This window comes from Monodelphis domestica, chromosome 3 (assembly GCF_027887165.1).
Source record: "Monodelphis domestica isolate mMonDom1 chromosome 3, mMonDom1.pri, whole genome shotgun sequence".
NCBI lineage: Eukaryota > Metazoa > Chordata > Mammalia > Didelphimorphia > Didelphidae > Monodelphis > Monodelphis domestica.
Genome location: NC_077229.1, coordinates 94,716,648 through 94,731,502, shown reverse-complemented (window position 1 = coordinate 94,731,502; position 14,855 = coordinate 94,716,648). Strand labels below are relative to the sequence as shown.

General features: G+C 46.5%; 1 protein-coding gene across 4 annotated transcripts in view; it reads right to left on the bottom strand.

Annotated features, from left to right (window-relative positions):
• ADGRL1 (adhesion G protein-coupled receptor L1) overlaps window positions 1–14,855 on the bottom strand; it is a 71,160-nt gene that overhangs the window by 32,332 nt on the left and 23,973 nt on the right. For 3 of the 4 annotated variants that reach the window (XM_056822597.1, XM_056822598.1, XM_056822599.1), the window contains exons 2-3: window positions 8,076–8,217; window positions 5,450–5,663 (exon numbers count right to left, since the gene is read on the bottom strand). In XM_056822597.1, the coding sequence (XP_056678575.1) occupies window positions 5,450–5,663; window positions 8,076–8,184 (323 nt within the window). In that variant the 5' untranslated portion in view covers window positions 8,185–8,217. Of the gene's footprint in view, window positions 1–5,449; window positions 5,664–8,075; window positions 8,218–14,855 lie in introns of those variants that run through there. The other variant, XM_056822601.1, reaches the window with a different exon arrangement.

Genomic DNA, 14,855 nt, shown 5'->3' with positions numbered 1-14,855 from the left:
CCCAGGATTACACAGCTAGGAAGTGTCTGAGATGAGATGTGAACCCAGGACATCTCCCTCCAGACCTAGCTGTCCCTGCAATAGCTTTTAAAATTTTATTTATTTATTTTTAATTTAATTTTATTGATTAATTAAGAAAAATTTTCCATGGTTACATGATTCACGTTCTTTCCCTTCCCTCCTCCAACCTCCCTCCTGGAGTCAACGAGCAATTCCACTTGGTTTTATCTGTGTCATTGATCAAGACCTATTTCCATATTATTGGTGTTTGCACCTGGGTGATCATTTAGAGTCTACATCCCCAATCATGTCCCCATTGACCCATGTGATCAAGCAGTTGTTTTTTCTTCTGTGTTTCTATTCCCACAGTTCTTCTTCTGGATGTGGATAGTGTTCTTTCTCATAAGTCCCTCAGAAATGTTTTGGATCATGTAATAGCTTTGTGTGTGTGTGTGTGTGTGTGTGTGTGTGTGTGTGTGTGTGTGTGTGTGTAATAGCTTTTTAATTGGTGTCCTAATCCTAATAAAGACTCCCCCTATTCAAGTCCATCCTCCCACATAAATGCCAACATGGTTTACCTCCTGAATAGCTCTGACCATGGCGCTCTCCTGCTTAAGAAGCTCCAGTGGCTCCCTATTTCCCCCAGAATCAAATGGAAATCCTTCTGTTTGATCTTGGAATTTAAGCCCTTCACAGTCATGCTCCATCCTTATTCTCCTTTGTTTATTCAACAATCCAGCCAAACTGGCCTTCTTACTGTTCCCAGAAAAGGACAAACCATCTACTGTCTCTGTGCCAATACAGTGGCTATACCCCTTGTCTGAAATGTACTCCCCTCCTTACCCCACTTCTTAGACTCCCTAGTCCTTTTCCAGACAAAATTCAAGCACTATCTTCTGCATTAAAGTCTGTTCTGGTCCCTTCAGCAGCCTTGGCTCCCTCTTGTTGTTCAGTCATTCCAGTCATTTCTGACTCTTTCTGACCCCATTTGGAATTTCTTGGCAAAGATACGGGAGGGGTTTACCATTTCTTTCTCCAGATCATTTGACATATGAGGAAACTGAGGCAAATGGGGTCAGTCGACTTGCTTAGGGTCACCTAGATAGTAAGTGTCTGAGGTCAGATTTGAATTTAGGAAGAGGAGTCTTCCTGATTCCAAGTCCAGTGTTCTATTCACTGAGCCACCTAGCTGCCCTGTCTTCCAACTCCCTTGTTTCCATTTGATGTGCATACACATATTCCACTTTTGTCTTTGTATTCCCAGGGCTTAGTCCATTACTAGGCACAGAGTAGGTGGTTAATATATAGCTGTTGATCTATCAATTGTTCACTGGGGCTAGATGGTCTTTGAGGGTCCTTATACATGCAGAGTTCTTAAATTCTCTGCTTAAATACTTTCCTTAAGTAGGAGGCAGTCAGTGGATCCATCACTCAATGAAGCATTTATTAAGCACCTCCTATGTGTTTCAGACATTGTGCCAAGAATACAAGAAGGCAAAAACCAGTCCCTGTCCTCAAGGATCTTACAATCTAATGAGAGGGGGGGGAAACAAGCAAATAAATATGTATGAATAATTGATTTACAAGATAAATGGGAAATAACCAATAGAGGGAAGGGAATAGAATTGAAGGACTAGGAAAGGCTTCCTGTAGATGTTTAGTTGGACCTTGAAGAAAGCCTGGAAATCCAGGACATGGAGATGAGGATGGAGAGCATTCAAAAGAGAGAAAAAAGAACAGTGAGGCTCTCTTAGTCCATGGAGATTTCTTTAGGGGAAAGAAGAATTGAGTTAGGTGAGTAGGACTGGATCACCTTAAAAGAGGGTAAGGTCTTCTAGGCAAAGGAATCCAGTAAGCAAAGGTCCCAAGATGAGAGATGGCCCTAGCGTGTGCTTGTGAGAAGGTGAGGTATGGAGCCTGGCTGAAGAAAGGGGTGTACATGGGGGTGAGTGGGATTAAAATTGTGGAGTGTCCTGAAACACTAGGCAGCGTTTGGATTAGGTTCAATTCAATTCAAATCAATTCAGTTTAACATTTATTGACACGGTGCTAGTTAGTCTCTGGGGATACAAAGATAAAAAGTACTCCCCACATTCCCCTCCCTCTAGGAATTTATATCCTACTGAGGGGATATAAGACATTCACAGAAATGTAGAGGGAATGTCTACAAAGTGTTTACAAAGTTATACATTGTCATTTCTTTCTTTATTTCTTTAAAAAAACTCACCTGCCTGTCTTAGAATTAATACTGTGTATTGGTTCCAAGGTAGAAGAGCAGTCAGGGCATAGACAATTGAAATTAAGTGACTTGCCCAGGGTTATACAGCCAGAAAGTGTCTGAGGGCACATTTGAACCCAGGTCTTCCCATCTGCAAGCTTGGCTTTCTATCCACTGAGCCACCGAGCTGCTCCTTTTGGTATCATTTCAAGGAAGGGATAGGGCAAGAGGAAAGAGAGAAAGGAAAAGAGAGGGAAAGAGAAGAAAGAGAATCAGAGGAAGAGAGGAATTCAAGGGAGAGGAATAGAGAAGAGGAGGGAGAAGACTGAGGAGGAGAGAAAGAGGGGAGAGAGGAAGGAGGAGGGAGTCAGAGAAAGAGACAGAGACAAAGATGCTCAGAGAGATGAGACAGGGACAGAGAAAGATGAAAGGAACTGATGATGGGGGGGGGGAGAAGGGGTGGGTAACCAATCAAAAAAGTCTCAGGTAACATCAGACTTGTGTTTTCAAGGAACCCAGGGATCTCCTAATAAGTGGAAGTGAGGAAAGTCGACTTTGAGGTATTAAGGAGAGCCAATATAAAAGCAGAGATGGAGTGCCTCATATAGGGAACCATCAACAAGCCAGTCTGCCTGATGTGATAAGAAAATTAAAGGACATCATATAAAATAAAACTTGGAAAGTTGGTGAGATGCCAATTTTGGAGAGCTTTGCAAGTTGATGATTTTTTTATATGATCCTTGAAGCCAATAAGGGGCCATGGAAGCTTCTTGAGCACAGGAATGCCATGATCAGGCTTGGATAGATTCAATTACTGGAAACAGGGAGACTGATTAGGAAGACATTGTAATAGTCTAGTGTGGAGGACCTGAATAAGGCTGGAAGGTATGTTTGTGGAGAAAGAGAGGATGAATGGGAGAGATTTTATAGAGGTGGAATTGATAACTGTTGGCAGCAGATTAGAAATGGAAGGGTAAGAGAGAACAAAGTCAAGGATGAGTCCAAGTTGAAAATCTGGGTGACTAAAAGAGTGGTGGCATCCTTTGCAAAGACAGGGAGGTGGGTGCGGGGGAGAAATGTGATGAGTTCTCTTTTGAGCATGCGTGTGAAATGTGTACGCTCATGTGGGTTTATCCAGTAGCCAATGGATGGGGCAAGAATTGAGTTTGGGGTAAAGATCAAGGCTGCATATATAGATTTGTGAGTCATCTGCATTATTGTGTTGATGTTGTTCAGTCATTTCAATTGAATCTTCCTGATCCCATTTGGAGTTTTCTTGGCAAAGATACTGAAGTGGTTTGCCATTTCCTTCTCTAGCTCATTTTACATATGAGGAAACTGAGGCAAACGGGTTAGGTACCTTATCCAGAGTCACCCAGCTATTAAGTGTCTGGGGCTGGATTTGAACTCAGTTTTGCTGACTCCAGAGCCTACACTATTATCTATTGCACTAGCTAGCAGTCCCATCTCTGCACAGAGATGCTAATTAAATTCCTGGGAGTGGATGAGATCAGAGAGTTCAAAGAGGAAGGCCTAGGAGTTCAGATGTACAGGTGTACCCTGTGATATGCCCACAATGCATTTGGCCACTTCTGAACCAGGAGGAGGTATGGTCAAAATGGTGTTTTAGACTGTTCAGACCCTTTGATCCTGTAGTACCACTACGGTGTCTATAAACTAAAGAGATCTTAAAAGAGGAGAAAGGACCTACTTGTACAAAAATATTTATAGCTGCTCTTTTTGTGGTGGTAAAGAATTGGAAATTGAGAGGATGTCCATCAACTGGGGACTGGCTGAATAAATTGTGGTATATGCTGATCATGGAATACTCTAGTGCTATAAGAAATGATGAGCAGGATGATTTCAGAAAAAGCTGGAAAGATCTACATGGCCTGATGCAGAGTAAAATAAGCAGAACCAGGAGAGCATCATACATAGTTATCAGCAATATCATATGATGATCAACTGTGAAAGGGTTAGCTATTTTTAGCAATACAACGATCCAGGACAATTCAGAAAGTCTTATGACAAAGAATGCTATCCACCTCCAGAGAAAAAACTGTTGGAATTGGATACAGATCAAAGGGTATTGTTTTTCACATTCGTTTCTGAATGTTTTTATTTTGGGATTTTGGTTTTTTATATGCTTCTTCTCTTATAACAATGACAAATATGTAAGTACTTTTGCATGATATATTTGCATGATGTATATCCCAGATCAAATTGTCTGCCTGCTCTGGGAAAGGGGAAAGGAAGGAAGGAAACAATTTGAATCTTAAAATTTTGGAGAATGTAGTTGAAAATTATTATTACATATAATTGGGAAAATATATATTTGAACCAAAAAATACAAAATGGTATTTTAGTAACATTAGCACCTACTATACTGTATGCATTGCACCAGGGTGATGAATGAATAAAGGAAAGAAAGAAGATTAGCCCAGATTTTAGAGGATGGGTTTTACTAGAGATACCCTAGCATTAGAAGGAAATTCTGGAACTTTTGTTCACTCACTGGACCTCTGCAGTGCGACTTTTCTAACAAGTCTTTCCATTTTCAGTCTCTGATCTCTCTAATAACTACTCCTGCCTTATTTCTGGAATAATCTTCTTTATGCATAGATCTGGAAATAGCATTCCTCATCTAAAAAAATCTTCACTGGCTCCCTACTTCCCAAATCAGGTTAAAACTCTTTGACTTAGCAATCATTCCTTTCCACAATTTGGTTCGCTCTATCCCTCTAGACTTATCTCCCCTCCTTATACTCTAGACTCTAGTAACTGGACTATTCCCCATCACTTGAATGCCCCTCCATGCTTTTGATTATGTGGTTCCCTACTCATCAAGTGCCCTTCCTCTTTCTTCTTCAATTAACCTATTAAGTTCCTGCCCATTCTGTCAAGCCCAGCTCAAATATCAGCCCTTTTAGGAAGTCTTCCCCAGTAAAAAACCTTCCCTCTCATGTCTCCCTGTAGCAAGTTGTTTTTCATCTCTTTAATGCACTCATTATGTAATATTATGTATTATAATTAGCTGTGTTTGTGTCTTTTCCCTTACTAGACTACAAGCTCCATGGGGCAGAGACCATACAGTATCTAAACACAGTATGGTCCTCGGTGGCAAGCACAGTACTTTGGTCACAGTTTGTCAAATGAATAAATAAATGAATGAGTATTGAGTGAATGACTCCCTCACCCCACCTCACCCCCACATCCCAACAGGGACTTTACCTCTGGGACATGATCTTGAAGGCATCTGGAAGGTAGCATTGCACATTCTCCATCTGGAAGGGGTCAGCATCACAAATCTTGTCATCTGTGCGTCCATAGTTGGCATTCTCCACCATGATGACATCGCTTCCTGGGCATCTCAGTTCGATCGGGTAGCCCTCACACGCCAGCTCCCGGCGCATCAGGCCAAAGGGGAGTCCAGCCCGGCTCAGGCCTGCCAGTGTTAGGGCAAAGGAAGGGAAATACTTAGATCCAGGGGACCCTTCCCTCTCCTACTGACCAACCAAAAGGGCAGCAGCTTCTTTGTCTCTACCGAGGATGAGGGGCAAGGACAAAGCCTGCTCCCCCCACCCCTAGAACTCCTTTTAGGCTTGACAGGAGCAAAGATCCCGGGTCTCTTTCCCCCTAGATCAGACTGAGTTGGGATGGGCAGGTGCAGGGCAGAAGATAATCAGAGACTGACTTATTATTAGTTAGAGCTGAAAGGGACTATAGTGGTCACCTATGTGAATTAGCCCCTAGAAGTTCGGTGACTTTCCTAAGATCACACAGGTCCTAAGTTGTGGACTGAAATCTCGGTCCGTAGACTTTAAATCTCTTGTCCTTTCTAGGAGGCAGGAAGGGCCGAGTCAAAGCATAAGAAGTGAGACATTCCCAGCTTCAACACTTCCTTGGCTGTGAGACGTTGGGCATATCGGCTTCATTTTCCTTATCTGTGAAATGGTCCCCACTCTTGGGATGATGGATGAGATCATGGATGGGAAATTGCTTTGGACAGCATATAGTACCAGGCTGATACAAAATGCCACTCCCAATGTATGGAATAAGCAGAACGTTAAGGGAGGAACCTTAGAGATGACTTAGTCTCATTTTATGGCAAAAGAGACTGAAGCCAGAGGGAAGGGACTTGGGCATAGTTTGTTTCTGCGGGCTCAGCATCTAGGAGGGCAGGCTAGGTGTCCTCTACCCCCACTGATGACCAATTCAACGGGAGGGAATAGGCTGAAACAGCAGCTTGCAGAATTCAGGTGAGACAGAAAAAGCAGTAACGAGACCAAAGGAGGTGGGGGTGTCACAGAATCACAGAATGTTAGAGTTGGCAAGGACCTTCCACTTCCATCTGGTTCAACCCCCTCATTTTACAGAAGAGGAAGCTAAAGACCAAAGATGAGTGCTTTGCCTCTAGACCTACTGGCACATGACAAGGCTGGGACTCGCACCCAAGACTTTTGACTCAAAATCCAGTGCTTTTTCAAAGACCTGCTGCAGGGAGCTTATTTATTAAATATGGGGACAGAAGGAGGAATGATATGGTGGGAGAAGTCTTCTAAGGGAACAGAGATGGAAGAGAAGGGGAGAGGAGGGGGGTCATGCTAGGGATGTGTGTGTGTGTGTGTGTGTGCTCAGACAAGCACACAGAGGCAGTGGGATAGGGTCCAAGGTCGATATGGCTCAAGGTAGACCCAGCAGTCATTGTGAGCCCTCAGAGAAAACCCTGTACGTGGCAGGAGCGGACCAAGTCTTGCCCCTCATCCCTGTCGCCTCCCTCTCTCCTGCAGACCAGGTACTGGGTCTTGACTACCCTGGAGCTGGACACTGAGCTGCAGAGGGGAGAGAAAAGGGCAGGGCTCCAAGGGTCTATAAGCTCAGCTCCAGACATGGGGGGCAAAAAGGGAAGGATGTTCTGGGGCCAGGCTGGGAGAGGATTTTTTAATCTGCTCCACTTGGTACCATCTGCTTCCTCATCTAATTTTAGCACCAGCTCGGCCTGAGGGGGAGTGGGGGATGGCTCAGCTGGGCCAGGAGAGGGGGCCAGGCTGGGACTGCTAGGCAGTGGACCTTGAGGGCCTGGGGTGGGTGGTCGAGGATCTTGCAGAATGGAGTCCTCGTGGCACTGGGCCATGAGGTAGCCTCGAGAACGGTCAGGAGGACAGTGTGAGGAATGCCCTAGGATGAGGGACGGTGCTAGGGATGCCGGGGAAGTTACCCTGAAAAGGGGTTGGGGGGAGGCTGGAGCGTGTGAGGGGAGGCCCTAGCAGAAAGACAAATGGAGTCAGGGTGTGTGGAAGATTGGGGGGGGTAGAGTGTGGGGAAGTGGGCCAAAGGTGGAAATGGGAGGGTTCCTGCTCCCCATCTCATGGCCTGGCCCCTGACCCCTGCTGATCACTGCCTTTGGGAGAGTAATTGGATAATCAGGGTGGGTGGGCAGGCACAGGGTACTAATTGCTATGTTCTTGGGATCCTGGGGCCGGTGCCGGCCGAGCTGGGTAATTAGTTGTTTTTAAATAAACGTCAGCAGGCACGCTTTAATTAAGCCTTCTTCCCAGTGAGAGCTACTGATATGTAATCACAGAGAGAGGAAGAGCAAGACAGAACTGGGGAGACCCGAGGGCCAGGGTGCGGGGTGACAGGGAGAGCGAGGGCAAAGGCAGAGGCCAGTGGGCCCCAGAGCCTCGCCTGTGGGACCCGTCTGAGAGCCAGCATCCACCCGCGCCGGATCGGCAGAGTCAGAGCCCCGGCCGGGGGACTCACCGTCCTCTGCAGCCTCTCTTCTCTTAGGGGCTGAGAAAAGTGGGATCCGTGGGCCACTCCCAGTACAGCAGCCTTCCCCGCCCCCACTCCCTACCTTGGGTGGCTGAGGTAACCAGGACGGCAGTGACACAGAGGCTCCAGAGGGCAGGGGCCAGGCGGGCCATGGCGGAGAACAGGTGGGCACAGGGGGCCTCGCCCCGCATCACCAGGTGAACAGGATGACACAGACAGACAGCCTAGGAGGAGGGGAGGGGACAAAGTGAGTGAGGAGGAGAGGCAGGGTGCCCGGCTGTGGGAGAGTGAGAGATGGTGCATAATACACACGACTATGGGCACGGTCAGGCAGGACACACACTCACACACACAGGTCGCCACAGAGGCACGCGCCCACACACCTACAAACAGAGGCAGTCATATCCGGACAACCAGGCACAGACACAGGCAGGGGCACCCAGAAACCTACACACACACACACACACACACACACACACACACACACACACACGATCACCTGTGGGTAGAGGCACAGTCATACACATGGGCAGAGGCTCACACAGAAACCAAGCTGGGTACACGCACCGCCACCCAAGCCCACCCCCACAGGCACAGGCACATACATACATAGAAACAGGCACAGGTGCTCACACAGACATGTGGAAGCAGGCAAACAGAAAGAAGCCCGGTCACAGTCACAAAGACACCCTCCAGGTGCACACAGGCAGAGATACACATAGAAGCAGGTACACATGAGCACAGACATTCATCCCAGGACACAAGCCTATTCAGACAGCTAAGCATATGCAACCATATAAACAGACATGGGAACACGCACACAGACACCCGGGCACAGAGACACAGTCATACAAAGAATTCCAAACACAGAAATCGGGGTAAGAATAGACAGACATACACTCAGACATGGGCACACAGAGGAAGAGTCAGAGACAAAGACCCACAGAAAGAAACATTGACAGTCAATCCACTTTCTCTCTCTCTCTCTCTCTCTCTCTCTCTCTCTCTCTCTCTCTCTCTCTCTCTCTCTCTCTCTCTCTCTCTCTCTCTCTCTCTCTCTCTCTCCCTCCCCCCCCCTCTCCCTCTCTCTCCTTCTCTCTCTCTCTCTCCCTGTCTCCCTCCTCTCTCTCTCCTCTCCCTCTCTGTCCTTCCCTCTCTCTCCCCCTACTCTCCCTTCTCCACCCTTTCTCTCTCTCCTCTCTCTCTCTCTCTCTCTCTCTCTCTCTCTCTCTCTCCTCTCTCTCTCCTTCTCTCCCTCTCTGTCCTTCCCTCTCTCTCCCCCTACTCTCCCTTCTCCACCCTTTCTCTCTCTCCTCTCTCTCTCTCTCCTTCTCTCCCTCTCTGTCCTTCCATCTCTCTCCCCCTACTCTCCCTTCTCCACCCTTTCTCTCCTCTCTCTTTCTCTCTCTCTCCCCCTTTCTCTCTTTCTCTCTCTCTCTATCTCCCTCCCTCCCTCTCTGTCTCCCTCTCTGTCCTTCCCTTCCATCTCTCTCCCCCTACTCTCCCTTCTCCACCCCCCACACATTCCACCCCCATCTTAATTCCTTCCAAAGGTTCCTACCCTTCCTGACACCCTCCCCTTCTCCTTTTTAGGCTGACGAACTTGTTTCTGGCTTTGCAGCTTTGCCCACATCCATGATCCCTTAACTGCACAGAATTCTTGGCAATGCTTCCGGTCCCACCCCTTGGAATCTTTCCTTCTCATCCCCACCCCTGAGCTGGGTCATGCCAGCCAGGCTCAGCACCTTCTCAGAACCAGCTGAATCAAGGGAGGAGGGAGACATGCCTTCTGCTCACAGTGTCCAGGGCCCGACTCCTTCCAACATATTTCTACAGGAGTGGTACACTCCCCCAAAGACAGACACACATCCATCTCTGTGTCTCCAAGCAAGAGAAGCCCACAATTCTCCTCTCCATCCATCTCTGTGTCTCCAAGTAAGACCAGAATTCTCCACCCCCCCATCCATCTGTCCCCAAGGATGAGAAGCCCAGAAGTCTCCCTTCTAACCCTACTCTTTGAACTGGAACCCTCGGGAGATTTCTCCCCTGGTGCAGTACTAACACAATGGGACATTGGGCCAGCTGCCCACAGTGACATCAGAGCTTCCAGCTCATGGCCTGACTTCAAGGTTCAGTGTCTGGGTAACCCATCATCTCACCTCTACCCCAAAATCCCTGAGGAGCCTGCAATTCTTCTCTCAGTTAACACAGGAATGGGCAGAATCACAGAACTGCAGAATTGGAGGGGACCTCAAAAGCTCTAATTGAATACAACCCTAAACAAGAAGGCCTTCTATAATTGACAAGGGGTTATCTAACATCTGCTATTGGCTCTAAAAAGATCCAGTGATGGGAAAGACACTACTTATATCATAAAGCCATGGTGGTTAGGGTGCAAGAAGTAAGAAGCAGCCCAGTGGCTAAGACCCGAGTTCAAATTCAGACTCAGCCATGTCTAAGCTGTGTGACATTCTCAGCCTTAGTTTCTCCATCTATAAAATGTAGGCAATAATAACATCTACCTCCCAGGGTTGTTGTGAGGATCAACTGAATAATTTGTCAAGTGTTTTGCAAACCTTAATGTGCTATAGAAATGCTAGTTATTATTAATTCTTGTTGAGGGAGAATAGGACGTCCCGGCCCCTGAGAACAAGTCCTTTCTTCCCCTCTCCCACTCCTCTTCCTCCTCACTTCTAGTTGGTCCTGCTACCCTCACTTGAACCTCCTTACCCTTTCCACAGTCTCCATTCCAGTCAAGCTGGTCTGCTAGTTTGCCTTTGTCCAAGCCATCCATCATCCCTTCACCTTGTTGCCTCTGTCCGGGCTGTTCTCTCTGCCTGGAGCGCCCTTTCTTCTCACCTCTGCCTCCTATAATCCTTAGCAAGGTCTCTCCTTACCTCTCAAAAGCTTTACTGAGGTTCCCAGTTCCCAGCTTTCAAGAGGTTCCCAGAGAGAAGAGTGGTAAAGGCTAGGCATGTCTGAGGCCAAATTTGAACCCAGGACCTCCTGTCTCGGGGACCGACTCAATCCATGAAGCCACTTAGCTGTCCCCCTCCCCAGCTCTCTTTAAAGCCCATCTTAGGGGCTGCCACCTACACAAACCCATTTCTGCCCCCCCCTTCCCCAGTTGTTGGTTCTGTCCCTCTTGAAATTCCTTTCTGGTCTTGTGTACATATGTCCGCTCTCCTTACTTGTGCACATGTTGTATCCCCCTATAAAAAGTCAGCCCTTTGAGGGCACAACTGGCTCCCCAAAATTGTGGGCTCTGGGTTGCCTTTGTGTCCTCAGCTCCTAGTACACGGCTCCACTTGTGGGGCTGGAATGAGCCTTCTCTTCCCCTTCAGCCCCCTGCACGCTCTGGTGCCCATCTCCTCACTTGGCACATGCCCCCAGAAAGGAAAGGATGGTCTGTGGGAGGAGACCCGGTGTCCCAGGCAGCTAAGAGTAAGGGCAGATTTCCAGAGTGAGGGGCATAGGCTCTAAGCACCGAGTCCTCCATCCCTCCAAGCCCCAGGCAGGAGCCCCTAGCCCCCTTGCTTCCTGCTCCCTAGCTCCCGTGGCTAATTAGAACCTGGCTGGCTGGCAGAGCAGTGGCGCCACAGACGTGGGACCAGGGACGCTCAAGTCCCCTCTTTCCCCTTGTGTGGACCCCCCGGGGCAGCCAGGAGCCTCGCTGTCGGGGACAGGGCTCTGGGAGGAAGCCATGGATGTGAGAGTAGACAGCAAGGACTGGTTGTCTTCAGGCTCCCCCAATTCTCTTGCTCTGTGGGAGGTGATGGAGGCACTTGCAGCCTGTAGTGAGGGCTATCCATAAAACCTCTCCATGAAAATGTAGGAGGGCTAGAGAGGTAGGATGAGGGGGGAAGGAGAGGGAGCTCCCACCTGGCTGGTGAGTAAAACCTGGATTCCTGGGGCCCTTCTCTTCCAAAAAGGAGTATAATCAGGGGCTGGGAAGGGGACAGAGTTCAAATGTGACTTCAGACACTTACTAGCTGTGTGGCCCTGGGCAAGTCACTCAATCTCAAGCTAAATCTCAGTTTTCTCAACTGTAAAATGGGGATGGATTCTAAGATGGAAGTTGAGGGTTTAAAAAAAATAAATGAAAGGTTTGTACCAGCTAGATCAGAGGTTCTTAACCTGGTGTCTGTGAACTTAAAAAAAAAATTCTTTGGATAATTCTAATTTCAGTAGCATGGCCTATCTTGGTAATCCTGCGTATTTTATTTTATGCGTTGGAAAACATTCATCTGAGGAGGGGCTCTAGGTTTCAGCAGAGTGCCTGACTGCCCACAGGGTCACATAGAAAGGGAAAGAACTGCTGGCCTAGAGAATCTCTTGGGCCTTTCACCTCTGGCATATGTTGCTCTATAATAACGTAAGTCATTTACACAGTTCCTTAATGTTTACAAAGCATTTTGTATATATTATCTCATCTGTTCTTCCTCTAAACCCCGGGAAACAGGAACTGCTGGTATTATTATCTTCATTTTTTGTTGTTATTGTTTACTCATTTTCAGTCCCATCTGACTCTGTGATCCTAGTTGAGGTTTTCCTGGCAGATATTGGAGTGGTTTGACATTTCCTTTTCCAGGTCATTTTGCTGATGAGGAAACTGAGGCAAACAGGGTGAAGTGATGTGCCCAGAGTCATACAGATAGTAAGTGACTGAGGCCAGATTTGAACTCAAGGAGATGAGACTTCCTGAATTCCAAGTCTGGCATTCTATCCACCAAGCCACTTAGCTGCCCCTGACTTCACTTTACAGATGAAGAAACTGAGGTTCAGAGATATTAAATGATTTGCTCATAATCACACAGTAAGAATCAGTAGCAGAGGGAGCAGCTGGGTGGCTCAGTGGATTGAGAGCCAGGTCCAAAGGTGGGAGGTTCTGGGTTCAAATCTGACCTCAGACACTAATTAGCTGTGTGACCCTGGTCAAGTCACTTAACCCCCATTGCCTAGCCTTTACCACTCTTCTGCCTTGGAACCAATACACAGTATTGATTCCAAGATAGAAGGTAAGAGTTAAAAAAAAAAAAGAATCAGTAGCAGATAAGAGGGGAGGAGAGTAGGAGAGAGAAAGAACATGAATCATGTAACCATGGAAAAATATTCTAAATTAATTAATTAAATAAAACATTTTAATTTTAAAAAGAATCAGTAGCAGAATTTGAACGCAGAGCTCTTCTCTCCTGACTCGACTCCATCACTACACCTACTCTGCCACTGTTCCTGCGCTAAGAGAATGATTGAGCTGAAGCCGGAGCTAGAAGGAAATCTTGAGACCTCATTTGACCCGCACCTGCTGGAAATGTCCCCTTAAATTCTCAGATAAGAGGTCATCCAGCCTTGACTTTGAAGACCCCTTGTAAGAGGCATTTCAGAACAGCTTTTTGGGGGTTTTCTCTTCTTTCACAGAGTCAGGATGATTCATGCACCTGACTTCAAATCCAGCCTCACAGACTCACTAGCTGTGCGACCCTTGGGCAAGTCGCTTAACCCTCTTTGCCTCGGTTTCCTCATCTGTAAAATGAGCTGGAGAAGGAAATGGCAAACCACTCCAGTATCTCTGCCAAGAAAACCCCAAAGGGGGTCAGGAAGAGTCGGACACAGCTGACATGACTGAACAACAACAACTCTCCTTTCATGAGCAGAAATTGGCAGCTTCCTTCCTTCTGCTTCCCTGTCTGCCCTCTAGGCTAGGAACAAGGAGTCTAAGCCCTCTCCCCCAGTCAGCCCTTCAAGTACTTGGACACGGTTGGCTCCTCTGAGTCTTCTCTTTTCCAGGCTAAATATTCCCAGTTATCTCAACCTTGTCTTAAATGGCATGATTTCAGAGGCCTTCCCTACCCTGCTGTTCTCCGCCGGACTCTCCAGATTCTCGGTGCGCTCTCCTAAAATGTACTTGCTCAGAAATCAACAATAGCCTCCAGATGTGGTTTGACCAGGGCAGAGTGCAGGGGGCTTATCACCTTCTTATTTGGAAAATATTTATTTTATTTATTTTTCCTATGAATGAAAATACATCTTTGCCCTCCCCCCCAACCCTCAGTCATGTCTTCGTGCCTTGAAACTATGCCTCTCTGAATGTAGCCCAGACCGAATTCATTTTTTGGCACTATAGAACGTTTTTGGTTCATAGTGACTATTAAGACCCTCAGATCTTTTTCAGATATTCTCTCCTGTCTAAGCCACATTTCCTCCTTCTTGAGACACCCAGGTGGAACCATAGTGCACAGAATGGTAGGTCTGGAGTCAGGAGGACATGCATTCAAATTCAGCCTCATTTACTGTAAACTGTGTGAACCTGGACAAGTCACTTAACCTCTGGCTATCTCAGTTTCCTCCTTCTGTAAAATGGGGATAATATAAGCACCTACTGCTCATTGTTTAGTGAGATGTTTGTAAAATACTTTGCAAACTTTAAAATACTATTTAAATACATAGATATACAATGACACATATAAAACCCAGTGTCAACTATAGGGGTGGGGAGGAGGGGAGGGAAAGAATATGAATCATGGAATCATGGAAAAATATTCTAAATTAATTAATTAAAAAATTTTAAATTAAAAATGTAATTGGGAAATATTTAGCAAAATAATAAAAATATAATAAAACATAAAAATACATATAGACTATGTATTTTTATATATAGATAGATATAGACTATGTAAGTACTTATATATATGAAATTGCTTTTTTGAACCTAGGCTTTACATTTATCCCTATTGCATTTTGTCTTATTTGATTTAATTCAATATATTTTTTTTAAACTCTGACCTTCCATCTTAGAATCAATACTGTCTATTGGTTCTAAGGCAGAAGAGTGGTCAGGGCTAGGCAATGGGGGTCAAGTGAC